Source organism: Geotrypetes seraphini, chromosome 7 (assembly GCF_902459505.1).
Source record: "Geotrypetes seraphini chromosome 7, aGeoSer1.1, whole genome shotgun sequence".
Taxonomy (NCBI): Eukaryota; Metazoa; Chordata; class Amphibia; order Gymnophiona; family Dermophiidae; genus Geotrypetes; species Geotrypetes seraphini.
Window position 1 is genome coordinate 38,622,365 of NC_047090.1, and position 12,356 is coordinate 38,634,720.

The following is a 12,356-nucleotide window of genomic DNA, read 5'->3' on the forward strand; positions in this document are numbered from 1 at the left end:
AGATAAAGAAATAAGAGAAATGTAATAACCTAGACCTATAAGGATTTAACATATAATTCTCTCCGCTAAGAGAAATTGCATATTGGGCGGCGGAGTAGTGTTTCTGAGGTCTTTGGTTAAGAGAGTATGAAGATTTGTATAAAAGAGCAGAGAACTGAATTAAAACGTTATTTTCATTACCACTAACCTATTAAGTACCACTTAACAATTAGCGGTTAGTCCCAAACACGCAATTTATCTGGCCAGGAGCCATTTCTGGCTGGTTGAATTACTTTAAATATTGGCTCATTAGTTTATGTCTCAACATAATTTTCTGTTAAATAATCCTCTCTGGGGCTCCAATGGATATTTATGGGTTTATAACAGATCTGGCCTGAAAAATTAGGATTAGACTCAACGTTCTGTTTATTTATATCGTTTATTGATTATTTTATTTTGTTTCCAATTATACGTATATTGCTAAAGTGCAAGAACATCTTTACATACAAAATACATCATATGCCAAGCAGGACAGGATTAACCCTTTAGCGGGCCCTGGGCAAAAAAGCATGTTGGACCTCCCTTTCGATGCACACATAGGAAACTCCCATATCTATCTCCTTCCCTCTGTGACTCTGACTGCAGAGGAAGCAAGCAGAGGAGGCAGCAGTGGCTAAGAAACACTGATCACTGACTCCTCCTGCTGATTGGATGACCAATGCACAAGGGTTAGACACCTTCCTCCCCCAACTCCTTATTCTGCTACCAGGAAAAAAACATCTATCTTGGGAGCCATTGAATTAGCACATGTGAGAGGGGGACCTCTCCCAGTGATTTGGGCCCTAAGAATACATCTAGTTTGCCTAGGCCTTAATCCTGTCCTAATGCCAATTCTGTCAAATCCAACAAAGGTTCTTTCTTATTATGCATAATATGTGTTTTGGGCTTGTCTGGCCAACAAATGCTTCAGGATTCTGTTTGAATGAAATAAATAAATGTTTAACCATTCATTTTGCTGTAAAGGTACTGCCCTAAAGCCCCATTTACAATGTGTTAGCGCACATTGATGTGAATTAATGCATCATATTCAACGTAAGTCCCATTATTCTCCCTAGGGCCTGTTTACTAAGCATATAATTCACATTTATGCATGGTAAAACATTAACATAAGTTAGGAAATAATACCCTTAGATTGGCCTAACATAACTCGTATGGAGTAAAAGGGGACAGTGTTCATGGAAATTTGGGGCGTTTTCTATATTCAGAAGCCTGTAACACTGATGATAACTGCTACAGAAACTCCCAGTGTACTGTGCCTCCAAAACGGGCATTTCAGTTTGTGCCATATTTAGTTCTAAATGACTATTATAGTCGGCAGTAATTTCACGTGTTTCCATCTAGACAACTGAACGTGGGCAAAAATGTTTATCTGAGGCAACATGCATGCATTGGTTCTGATAAATGAAGGATGTTTAAAGATTTGAATTATTTTGCAGCTTAGGTCAATACGTCCATTTTGGGGGATTGGCCGGACCTGAGAATGCTACGGAGGTAGCTTTCATAGCCCCTGATTAGGAGTGAGGGAGATTCAGTTCTCAAAAGTTAGGTGCCAAGTTATAGAATTTGACTGATTCACGACTAACTTTGGGCACCGGATTTATATCTGTTTCTAAAAGGCATAAGTGTGGTACCCAAAGTTAGACATCCTATAGAATACCAGTTGAGCGTCAATCTTTAGAGAAATTCCTCCTTTTACTGAATTTATCTGATAGCATGATAATCGCATGAATATTACAAACCAATGCACATGCTGGTACAAAGATCACAATAGAAGGAAATCAGGAATAGTTATCAGTATGGTACATTCTTTCCTTCCCATAGCAAAAATTCCTGTTATATGACTATTCTGATGAGAACAGTCTCTAAGACGTCAAAGACCACTGTAGGAGAAATGTGAAGAACGTGAAACGTAAGTTATTTAATTCCATTGGCATGAGCAGTCCAGAGGTTCCTGGATGACATATGTGACTTCGGTGCCATTTCCAGCACAGTATAATGGAACTGTCACGTTCTGGATGCCATTTTCTCGACAGCATTTGCAGAACCTCAAATGACTATCGACGTTGATGTTAAAAATGGTCGCAGATGGACACTTGCCATCACAGGAGGCCACATTTATCTGTTCAGTAAAGGAAACAGGAAGGGGGAAAATCATTTTAATTTCTGTTTCCATAAAGAAACGTAGAGTCGACAGTAAGGATGGAGATTACCATCAGTGGGAAAATAATGATAGAAAGTGGATTAAACATCGTTGTCTTCTCCACACAACATAAAGGCTTGGAGTGGTGAAGGGGAATACATTGTGAAGCAGCACATCCAAGCATTTCTTAAAGATAGGTTGGCAGATTTAAGAAAGAGACTTCCAGGAGACGAAAGTCGAGTAAAAATGATAATGGAACTCAAGAAAGATTGCACAAATAGAGTCAATCCTTAGTGGAGAGAAAGAAGAGCAAAGTTAGAAATCAAATGCAGTCTACAGGATAAAAGCAGGATAGGAAGACTGGTAGAGAAGATGGGATGAAACAACCGTTATCTCTCATGGTATATCTTTCAGGGCTCCTACTTTCGGAACTCAGAGGTGATTGGTAGAAACCCATTTTTAGATCACATTAAAATGACATGAGAAAAGCTAGAATGTCACTTTGGTCTGAGCTAAAATTGGACAGCATGGTAACCCTGGTTTGATGCCCCCATTTACCACTTTAAAGTTAATTCTATAACAGGAGCACCTACAGTATATGGAAGGTCCAAAAACGCACCTCTCTTATGCTAGTCCATAAAGGCAATCTAGGCACCGAGAACCATTCCCAAAAGTGAACAAACCCTCATGTACAAATTTACACCTGCTTCGAAGAAGGTTTAAATTTATGCATGCAGTCTATTTGCATATATGCATCTTTTATCTAATACACTTTACTCCCACCCTGTTCATAATACTACACTAGAGGTTCCTGTTTAAAAATGTGGGCTTCCTTTGGGAACATCTAATTTTACTCACGTATATCTGGACACAGTTTTGCAAGTCCAGCACATAACCTTCACAATCAAACCCTTCCTTAAAGACAGTAGGGTCCAAATTCTGTAACTGGCACCTAATGCTAGGCACCTATTCTGGAGGCGCCCAACTAGATAGGCGCCTATCTAAATTGAACAAGCCCAATTAAGCTTTTTAATCAGCACCAATTCAATATCAAGAAAAGAGCTATTCTGTAACAAGGTGCCTCTAAAAATGTAGGCGGCCTTAAAAAAAAATAGGCGCTATGCATGTTAGGCATGGGCGTGGCTTCGTGTTAGACACCTTGTTACAGAATTGCTGCTTTTAAGTGTGCTTAGGTGCTCACATGGGCGCCTTCGTTTTAATTGTGCCTAGAGCTGGCCTATTTATTGGGCGCCTCCAAAATAGGTGCCGCTCATTGCGATTCACTAAACAGCACCCAACTGTACTTGAATCGCGCTGAACGGTGCCTATCAGCACCTCACTTTTGGCCGCTTCTTATAGAATTTGCCCCTAGGTACCTGGCAAAGCAGCACCTACCACATGCTATTCAAAGTTAGGCATCATTTGTAGAATCGCAACTAGCGGCACATTAAGTTAAGCATCCACAACCAAATTCCACCCCAACCATGCCCACTTTCCAAGTAAGCCCCGCTAAGTGCCGGTAGGCAGTGGCGCAGTAAAGGGGTGGCACAACACCCCTCCTCTTCTCTGCTCCCTGCTCACTAAACACGCGTGCCCCCTTGCCTTCCCCATACTTTTTTTTTTTTACTTCCCCAGCGCGAGGTTGCTGCCCACGTCAGCATCCGCGCTCTCTCTGACATCACATCCAGGACCCGTGCCTAGGAAGTGCCATCAAACGGCGAGCCGACACCGATGTGGGCATGCTGCTCACGTTGGAGACATTAAAAAGGTACAGGGAAAGGGAAGGGGAGTATGCATGGAAGAGGGTGAGGGAGGGACGTCCCCCCCCCAGGCGTCGCTGACCCTTACAATGCCACTGCCGGTAGGCGCCTTGGTGTAGACACCTATTGTGGGGTGGTAGGCGCCTACTAGCTAATTACATTTTTTTAATTGTTTTTAATGGCGCTTTCAAAATATTAAGTTGGGTGCTTACATTGGTAGGCATCGTTTATAGAATCAGAACCTCGGTGGTCCCCAAATCTGGTCCTCATAAATCTACTTCATTTTCAGTATTTCCAATGCGGATATGCATGAGACCTCTTTCCCCAGAGAATGCAAACGTCAAGTACATTCATGGTGGAAGTCCTGAAAATCTGAGTTGCAGCTAATGAGGATTAGACTTAATTGCGCACGTGTAAAAATTCAGCATTGGCCAATCAAATGGCCTCATTTGTTTTCTTCAATGTAGTCCTTAGAGAAACGAGCCATCCCTTACAAGCAATGTACTCACAGGGCTTAGACTGATGCAGTCCTGCTTCCTTATGGTTGTTCTGATGACCAACTTCTGGCAAATTCTCTCATCCTGTTTACCTTAAGACCATAGAAAACATGTGTTATTTGCCGTTCTGTCACCAAATAGCATTGAAGCGATTCTTAAAATATTAACATCTCCTGATCCTGATAACTTAAACAAAGCTAGAAATGAATAAAGCTAGAAGTTAACCTTAATCTCAGTTGGAATTTGTATCTTAAATCAAAATTGTATTTTTGCTTTTATGCTTTCTCCCCCACTAATTTCACATACACAAAATCCCAGGAAAACACACTATGAGCCACATTTTTTAACCAGAATTAAGATGCTTAGCCACAAATGTATTTCTTCCATTTTGGTTTTCATTGATGATGGATTGTTTTGCAGGCCTAATCGTGTTTTGTAGGTCTAACTATTAAGGCCTTCCAGATCAGATTCTTGAAGACAGTGTGGGCCATATTCTATAAATGGCATCTATATTAGGCACCGTTAGATGCCCTAATTGCAGCTGCCTAAGTCTGGGATCCGCACCTAACTTTTACTTTGTAATTGGCTTGATTGGTGTCATAATTAACCATGCCAGTTTTCAGACAATCAAAAGAAAACATTAAACAGTTTAAGAATTTTGGTGCCGAAATCTTAGGACGCCTAGGTTGAGGCACCCTCCCACGCCTAAGGGTGCCCAATGACATCTATGGGCAGAGACTAGGAGTGGTTGAGTTAAGCAGCGTTAGGCTACCAACATAGGCGACACCAAATTAGGTGAGTAAAAAGCTGGCCTAATGGAGAGGTGCCCATATCTAGCATGCTTAGCGACGTCTAAGTTTGCTTAAGTGTTATTAGGCATTATTCTATAATTGGCCCCTGGTGGTTGATTGACAACCGTGCTGACTGGGGTTTGCAATGTGGGTTAGGGTTACCAGACGTCTGGATTTTCCCAGACATGTCCTCCTTTTCGAGGACATGTCCGGAGGTCCAGATGGCTCTTCAAAACCCAGCACTTAGTCCGGGTTTTAAAAACTTCCCATCAAAATCGCGTCGAGAAGAAGCATCCGTGCATGCGCGGATGCAATGTGGTGTCACTACGTGAATGGGTGTGATGTGATTGCATCGCATCCATGCATGCGTGGATACCATCTGAGAGCGGGGCTGGGGGTAGAACGGGGCGTGACACAGACAGAACGGGACAGAACTGGTCAGGCCTGGGGGCGTGGCCAAGGGTCTGAATTCTCCTTCGGGAAAATCTGGTAACCCTAATGTAGGTGCCATCTATAGAATCTGGCTCTTCTTAAGTTCGACAATTTAAGGCAAACAATTCATCCACGTTAGCAGACTTTAAATATCTACTTGCAGGCGATAATAGCTTACGTGTGATGCTGATGTGGTGTGATTGTGGCCCCAGATGTCACCAATGTCCACATGTGCAAGAATTTCAAACAGCGTGCAAGAATTTAAGAGCAAATGGGATGCCCATGTGGGATCCCTTAGAGGGTTAAGCCAAGGGAACCTGTTACCAGGAGTGGGATCCCTAGGATTGTAGACTTGGGGGTGGGTCGGTAGAGTGGGCAGACCTGATGGGCTATGGCCCTTATCTGCCGTCATCTTCTATGTTTCTATGTAGCCCCCCTTACTCTGACAATCACAATGCTCAAAAGAGGGGTGAAAAGACATGGGTTGGAGGAAGGAGGGACTAGATGTTTAATTAAGAACAGAAACCTCTTCTACCCACAATGGTAGAAAATAACAATGAAGACAAAAAAAAATGATTCAGATAAGGAGCACAATACTAGATGCTGTCAAGCAGTGGCATAATGAGGGTGGGTGGTGCCTCGGGTGGTGGGACCCCCTGCTCCTTTCCTGCCCTGCTTTCCAGGCATATCTCTTTAATTCAGCAGCATAAGCAGCATCTCCAACCTGTTGCCCGTACCATTCTTGGCTCTCCCTCTGATGTCACTTCCTGATCCCACGACCAGAAGCGACTTTAGAGGGCTAGCCAAGGCCGGTGCGAGCAGCAGGATGGAAATGCTGCTTTAAATGGAAAAGAGCTAAAGAGGTATGAGAGTAGGGGGAAGCAGAGAGGAGGAGAGGTACTAGTGCCCCCACCAAGACAACATCTGGGGCTGTCTTTCCCTCCTCACGCACACCCCTTACTACACCACTGCTGTCAAGCTTCAGTGCCTGGCATCTGGGATATATCCATAATAGTGTGGACAGGAATAGCTAGGTAGACTAGATAGGCCTTCCGGTCATTTACTGCCATCATCTGCTGCCCTGTTTCCCCGAAAATAAGACAGTGTCTTATATTAATTTGGGATCCAGAAAACACAATAGTGCTTATTTTTGGGGATGTCTTATTTTTTCATGTACAACAATTATTTCTCCCTCTCCTCCACCCCAATTCTTCCTCTTTCCTTTGTCCCCTCCCACCATGTGCAGCATCTTTCCTCCCCTTTTACCCATTCCCTTGTGCAGCATCTTTCTATCCATCCCTCTGTGCAGCAGAACCCTGCTGACCCTCCCACCGTGAGACTGACATACCTCCACTCCAAGGCCTCCAAAAACAGCAGCAGCACTCTGAAAGGGCGGCTTTGTGGCTTAATCCACCGGGGCCTTCCCTCTGCCGCATCACTGATGATGTCATCAGTGACGCAGCAAAGGGAAGGCCCCAGCAAGGAAGGCCACAAAGCATCCTGTTAAGAGTGCAGCCGTCGCTGATGCTTTTGGAGGCCTTGGAGGTGGGAGGGTCGGCGGGGTTCTGCTGCACAGGAGGGATAGAAAGATGCTGCACAAGGGAATGGGTGAGAGGGGAGGAAAGATGCTGCACATGGGGGGCGGGAGAAAGTTCTGCCGCTGGTGAATCAGACAGCACTAGTGTCAGGGATGAAGTCAGGGAGTGTCGGGGACATTTGGGAGGGGCTTCAGTGGTCAATCTTAACTAGGGCTTATTTTCAGGATAGGTCTTATTTTCAAGAAGGTTGATGTATGAAGTCTAGAACATTTCCATAAACTTGATTCCACCCTTAAAATGGAAAAATAAATTGCAAACAAACTGAAAAATCATGTAAGCAAAGCTCATTAACAATTAAGCAGAAGCTAGATTAAAGCCCCCTTTTATCAAACTGCGTAAAGGTTTTTTATCACAGGCTGCTGAGGTAAAAGCTCCGACACTCATAATATTCAAATGAGCGTTGGAGATTTACTGTAGCAGCCTGTGATTTATACAAACCCCCCCCCCAAAAAAAAAAAAAACCTTTATGCAGCTTGACAAAAGGGGGCCTAAATGCACAAAGGTTTTGACAAAGCAATATTTTGTGCAGACTTAGCTACACATCAGAGTAGAATGAATTAGGCTTGTCCTTTAGACCAGAATCTAAGAGAACTTTCTGACCTAGAACTGTTTTACTGGATACCTAGTGAAGCTTTTGAAGCTAATCTAACCATGTTCTACTTAGTCCAATAAAGAAAGGTATCACTTGGATTCTATGTGTTTTGTTTTTTCTATATATTATCTTTAAGAGTGGACTAGCTTGGCTTATTTTTTTCTTAATTTGTAATTAATGCTTTATATGATAAGTGTAACTTTACAGATTGTAATTTGTATATGGCATTACTCTTATTCTTCTTGAACCTGGATTATCTGGTTGTTTTGCGGGTTTTTTGTACAACACAAATTTCAATAAAGTGTTCTGAATTGAAAAAAAAAATCATTTTTAAAACATGTAAAATTGCAATAAATACAATTAAACACAAATCCCAATAATTTTCCAAAAATCAATACAAAATGCAAATCTGCTAACCCTCACATAATCTTAAAGCCCACTCTTAACCTTATCCAAGGCACCAGCCCAAAGACACTGTCAAATGGACTTCCCAGACACACTGGTCTCTAGTCAGCAAACAAATGAATTGCTTCCCTGATCTTATATTATAACAAGGAAGTGTCACCTTGTCCTTGTTTATCACACATTTTTTTCAGTTTATTTTGATGTCGCAACTAATATTCATGTATGTATTGTATGTATATCATTTCATGTATGTAAATGCATTATATCATTGGATGTATATCATTTCATTAAAAAAATCTGTATTTTCATTGGTTCAATGTAATTTTTATGTATGTTTTTTGGAGACTCCTGATGCAGACATTATTATGCTGAAATATGTCTCATGATAGGTCAATAGAGACTAAGGCCTGGATTCTATATAGGACGCCCTGTCTCATAAGCTGCCTAAGTGGCTTTTCCTTGTTATAATATAAGTTAAATGCTAAGACGTTCATAGAATATAATGGATGCCTTAGCATTTAACGCATGCTAATCTTTATTGGGCGCTAAATCGGTAAGCACGCCTTAATAAAAGGACCCCTATATTAATTGGCTCACACACAAATCTACACCCAGTTAGAGAGCACATACGCTCAGTCATTGTCGAGTGGGAGGTTGTTTATAAGAATCACCTTGGCAACAGAAAAGTAATTTGGAGGGTTAATGATCAAGCTATGTTACAGCTATAACATGCATTATTTACCCCCTTAATGTGTGTTAATGGATACTAACCCCCTCTTTTACGAAACTGCAATAGCAGTTTCTAGCGCGGGAAGTTGCGCTGAATGGCCCACGCTGCTCCCGATGCTCATAGGAACTCAATAAGCATCGGGAGGAGCGCGGGCCATTCAGCATGGCTCTCCGCGCTGGAAACTGCTAAAGCAGTTTCATAAAAGGAGGCCTAAGTTATATTTTCATAGAGCACAGTAGTTTGTTACTGTGGGTTACATACTAATGAGATACATAACATGCAAATTTAGGTAAAACAGCTCATAAGTATATAAATTTAATAATATGTTATGTGGTGAACACCATAAGCAGTGTTATTTCACAAAACCAAAGGCCCAAAGCTCCCGAGAACTTCTTAAAGGTACTAGCCAAGTGATAGTGAGCTCCCCACCACCACCACCACCACCACCAGTACCTTTTCAGTAACAGATTCCTCACCCAGAACACACACACCCCATCACAGACTCCATCATCCTTGATAATGCCCTTTAACACAAGGACCTCTCACCCAGGACCTTCCATTCTGCAAATGCCATTCCCACCTTCCCATAGGCCCCCAGTCACTCCTGCTTTTGCCAACAGGAGGTTCAAAATAATTCCATGAACCCTAGCAATAGCCTTATGGTACTATGGGTAAGGATCAAGCTGCTGTATAAGGGCTTTTACACTTATGCGGCATCTCAACCCTTAGCTGTAGTACCTTGAGACTACAGCTAGGGGTTGCCAGCACCATTTTGAACCTGACATCAGCAAGGGTTAGGAATGATGGGAGATTATTCCTGCCTCAAACTTCCTAGATACCAAAGAATCCCTTATATAGGCCCAGGGGGAAACAGGAGGGTGGGTGTTCTTAGGAAGGGAGGGGGAAGCTTTTTGAGAGGGGATGAGATTGTTTGGAAAAGGCCTCAGAGGAGGGGAAAACCTAGGGTTGGCTAAGGCCCTTTTAAAGTGTGTTCTCAGGGCATCGAGCAGCATTTTAGGGGCCCGGTGTTCACAGGAGGGATGGAGAACACAGATTGCATGGTTGTGTTCTTCGTGTACCATGGGAGTCAGTGAATGACCTGCGGTACCGAGCTAGTGCCAGTTGGCGAGTCCCTCAGTAAATTAAGGTGCAGCAAAAAATCCAACGTTTGCTGCACCTTGATAACTACCTGCCTAAATTTCTTGAAAGACAAGTATAAAACAATTCTTTTAAATTAACACGTTAGAATTATTGAAAACAAAAATATATTAATAATAGTACCTGGTTCACAATTAATATTACCAGTAGAGATTACTGGGGAAATAGTAAAGGGTAATATACCCAATCCAGTACCTGGCAGAATTATTAGGAATATCAGTTTTTGAAAAAGAAAACATTTTAACATATATGACATCTTTATTAATTCTTACACTGCCATGTGCGCTTTTTTTCTTACATTTTCAGAAATTCTAAGAGCTTTGCCATATTTCATTACAATTTAGACACTGAGAACCTGATTGCTGTAAACCTTTTGGGGCCTTTATGGGAAAAGTTGGTCCACAAATGTGGAAAATGAACAAACTTAATATTACATTATAGCATCTTCCTGCTTATGAGGCAGTGGATGCATCCTAAACAGAAAAGCAATGGCGCACAAGGCCTGGAAGGCAGATCTAGCCACCATCACGTAGCAGTTTTAAGGGGCTGGGCAGGAAACATAACTATTTAACTATGGCAAGGTAAGAATTAAATTCATCAACTCGAGACTGCATGCATGTAATCACACTCAGCCGCAAGAATGACAACCCCAGAAATTAAGAGACATTCTTACGGGGAATCTGCTTTACCACTGAGACATGCTTTTAATTAAATAAATATATATTAATAATAATGATCGCAATCTTAATAATTAACGATGAAAGGAGCAATTGAATTTCATAAATAGTGCTTTGCTTTCCCACAGCCACATCCAGCAGAATATTTCTGAAGTATAACTGTCTTCCTGTTCTGAGGAATAGGGCAATTCAGTTAAAAAAAAAAAAAATATCAAGAAATACTGCAAAGCTGTGTGGCTTGAAGAAAATGCTGCTTAAAAACAAACTTTATGACACTGGGCCATTTTAATAGTTAAAGACTCTAGGCTCAAAGAAGATAGGGCAGGCATAAATAGGCCTTACACTGGGCCTGTCCAAATTCAGGCCTCTATAGCTGCAAACAAGCCAAATTTTCAAGATAATCCTACTGAATATGCATAACAGAGATTAGCATACAACTGAGGTAACGGCCATGCGGATCTGTCTTATGCATTCATTAGGGATAACGCATGTTTGCAGCCCCCGATGACTGAATTTAAACAAGCCTGCGGCCTACACCTTAGTGTTTGTTATATTGGAAACAGAAAGTATGACCATGTATCCCCATTATTGAGAAAGCTTCACTGGCTTCCAGTTCGTTATAGGATACAGTTTAAGTCCGTTTGTGTTGCTTATAAGTTCCTTTATGGACTATTTGACCCTTCAATCCCTTTATGTTGGAATGATATTACAACCTGTTATTTGAGGATTACAACAATGTATAAATTATCATTCCCTTCATTTAGAGGACTTAAATGTACTGAGAAGCTCAGTAAATCTTTGGCATTTAAATTGGTTGAAATTTGGAATAAGCTTCCTGACTATCAGACTGACAGGTCAGTTACAACAATTCCGGAGGGATTTAAAAACTTGGTTGTTTACACAATATTTTAAAAATTCATTCGCTGAAGTGCTGTAATAACAGTATATTTTATTATTTTAGTTTTAATTTTATTTCTTCAATTTTAAGTATTAATGCTGCTTCTGGAAATGATACACCAACAGCAGTCTCTCTTTTAGGCCTACTATTATATCCTTCTAATTTTAAACAATTGTGAACCGAGTCGAGCTCCTTCGGGAGATGACCCGGTATATAAACCGAAGATTAGATTAGATTATCAGGAATATAAGAACCAGGATTCTTTATGTACATATTTAATAGTGTGCAGAGACCACTATCTTGGTGTGTTTATTAAAAAAAAAAAAAAAATCTATGAAATACACAATGCTGTACGAAATTGTATGAACTCTAGATCTTGGACATGGTATATCATCAACATTTTATATGGGGTGGATTTTCAGGACTTTAACTCAACACCTTGCAGGTCAAAGTTCTAAACATGGATGGGAAAAAAATTCAATTTAATTTGTGAAGTGAGCATCCAGAAAGGTATATTGCAGGGGTCTATACGCCCTTTGAAAAGTTCCTTGTTCTAATGCAGTCAGCGCTGTGTACATTATGGGCTAGATTCACTAAGCCTACCGATCATGTCCCAACCACTTTGCAATCCGATTCACT

At 41.3% G+C, this 12,356-nt stretch overlaps 1 protein-coding gene across 3 annotated transcripts in view; it reads right to left on the bottom strand.

Annotated features, from left to right (window-relative positions):
• Positions 1-422: 422 nt before the first annotated feature.
• OTOGL (otogelin like) overlaps positions 423-12,356 on the bottom strand; it is a 197,852-nt gene continuing 185,918 nt past the window's right edge. For all 3 annotated transcript variants that reach the window (XM_033952626.1, XM_033952625.1, XM_033952624.1), the window contains exons 56-57: positions 4,449-4,528; positions 423-2,158 (exon numbers count right to left, since the gene is read on the bottom strand). In XM_033952626.1, the coding sequence (XP_033808517.1) occupies positions 1,958-2,158; positions 4,449-4,528 (281 nt within the window). In that variant the 3' untranslated portion in view covers positions 423-1,957. The remainder of the gene's footprint in view (positions 2,159-4,448; positions 4,529-12,356) is intronic.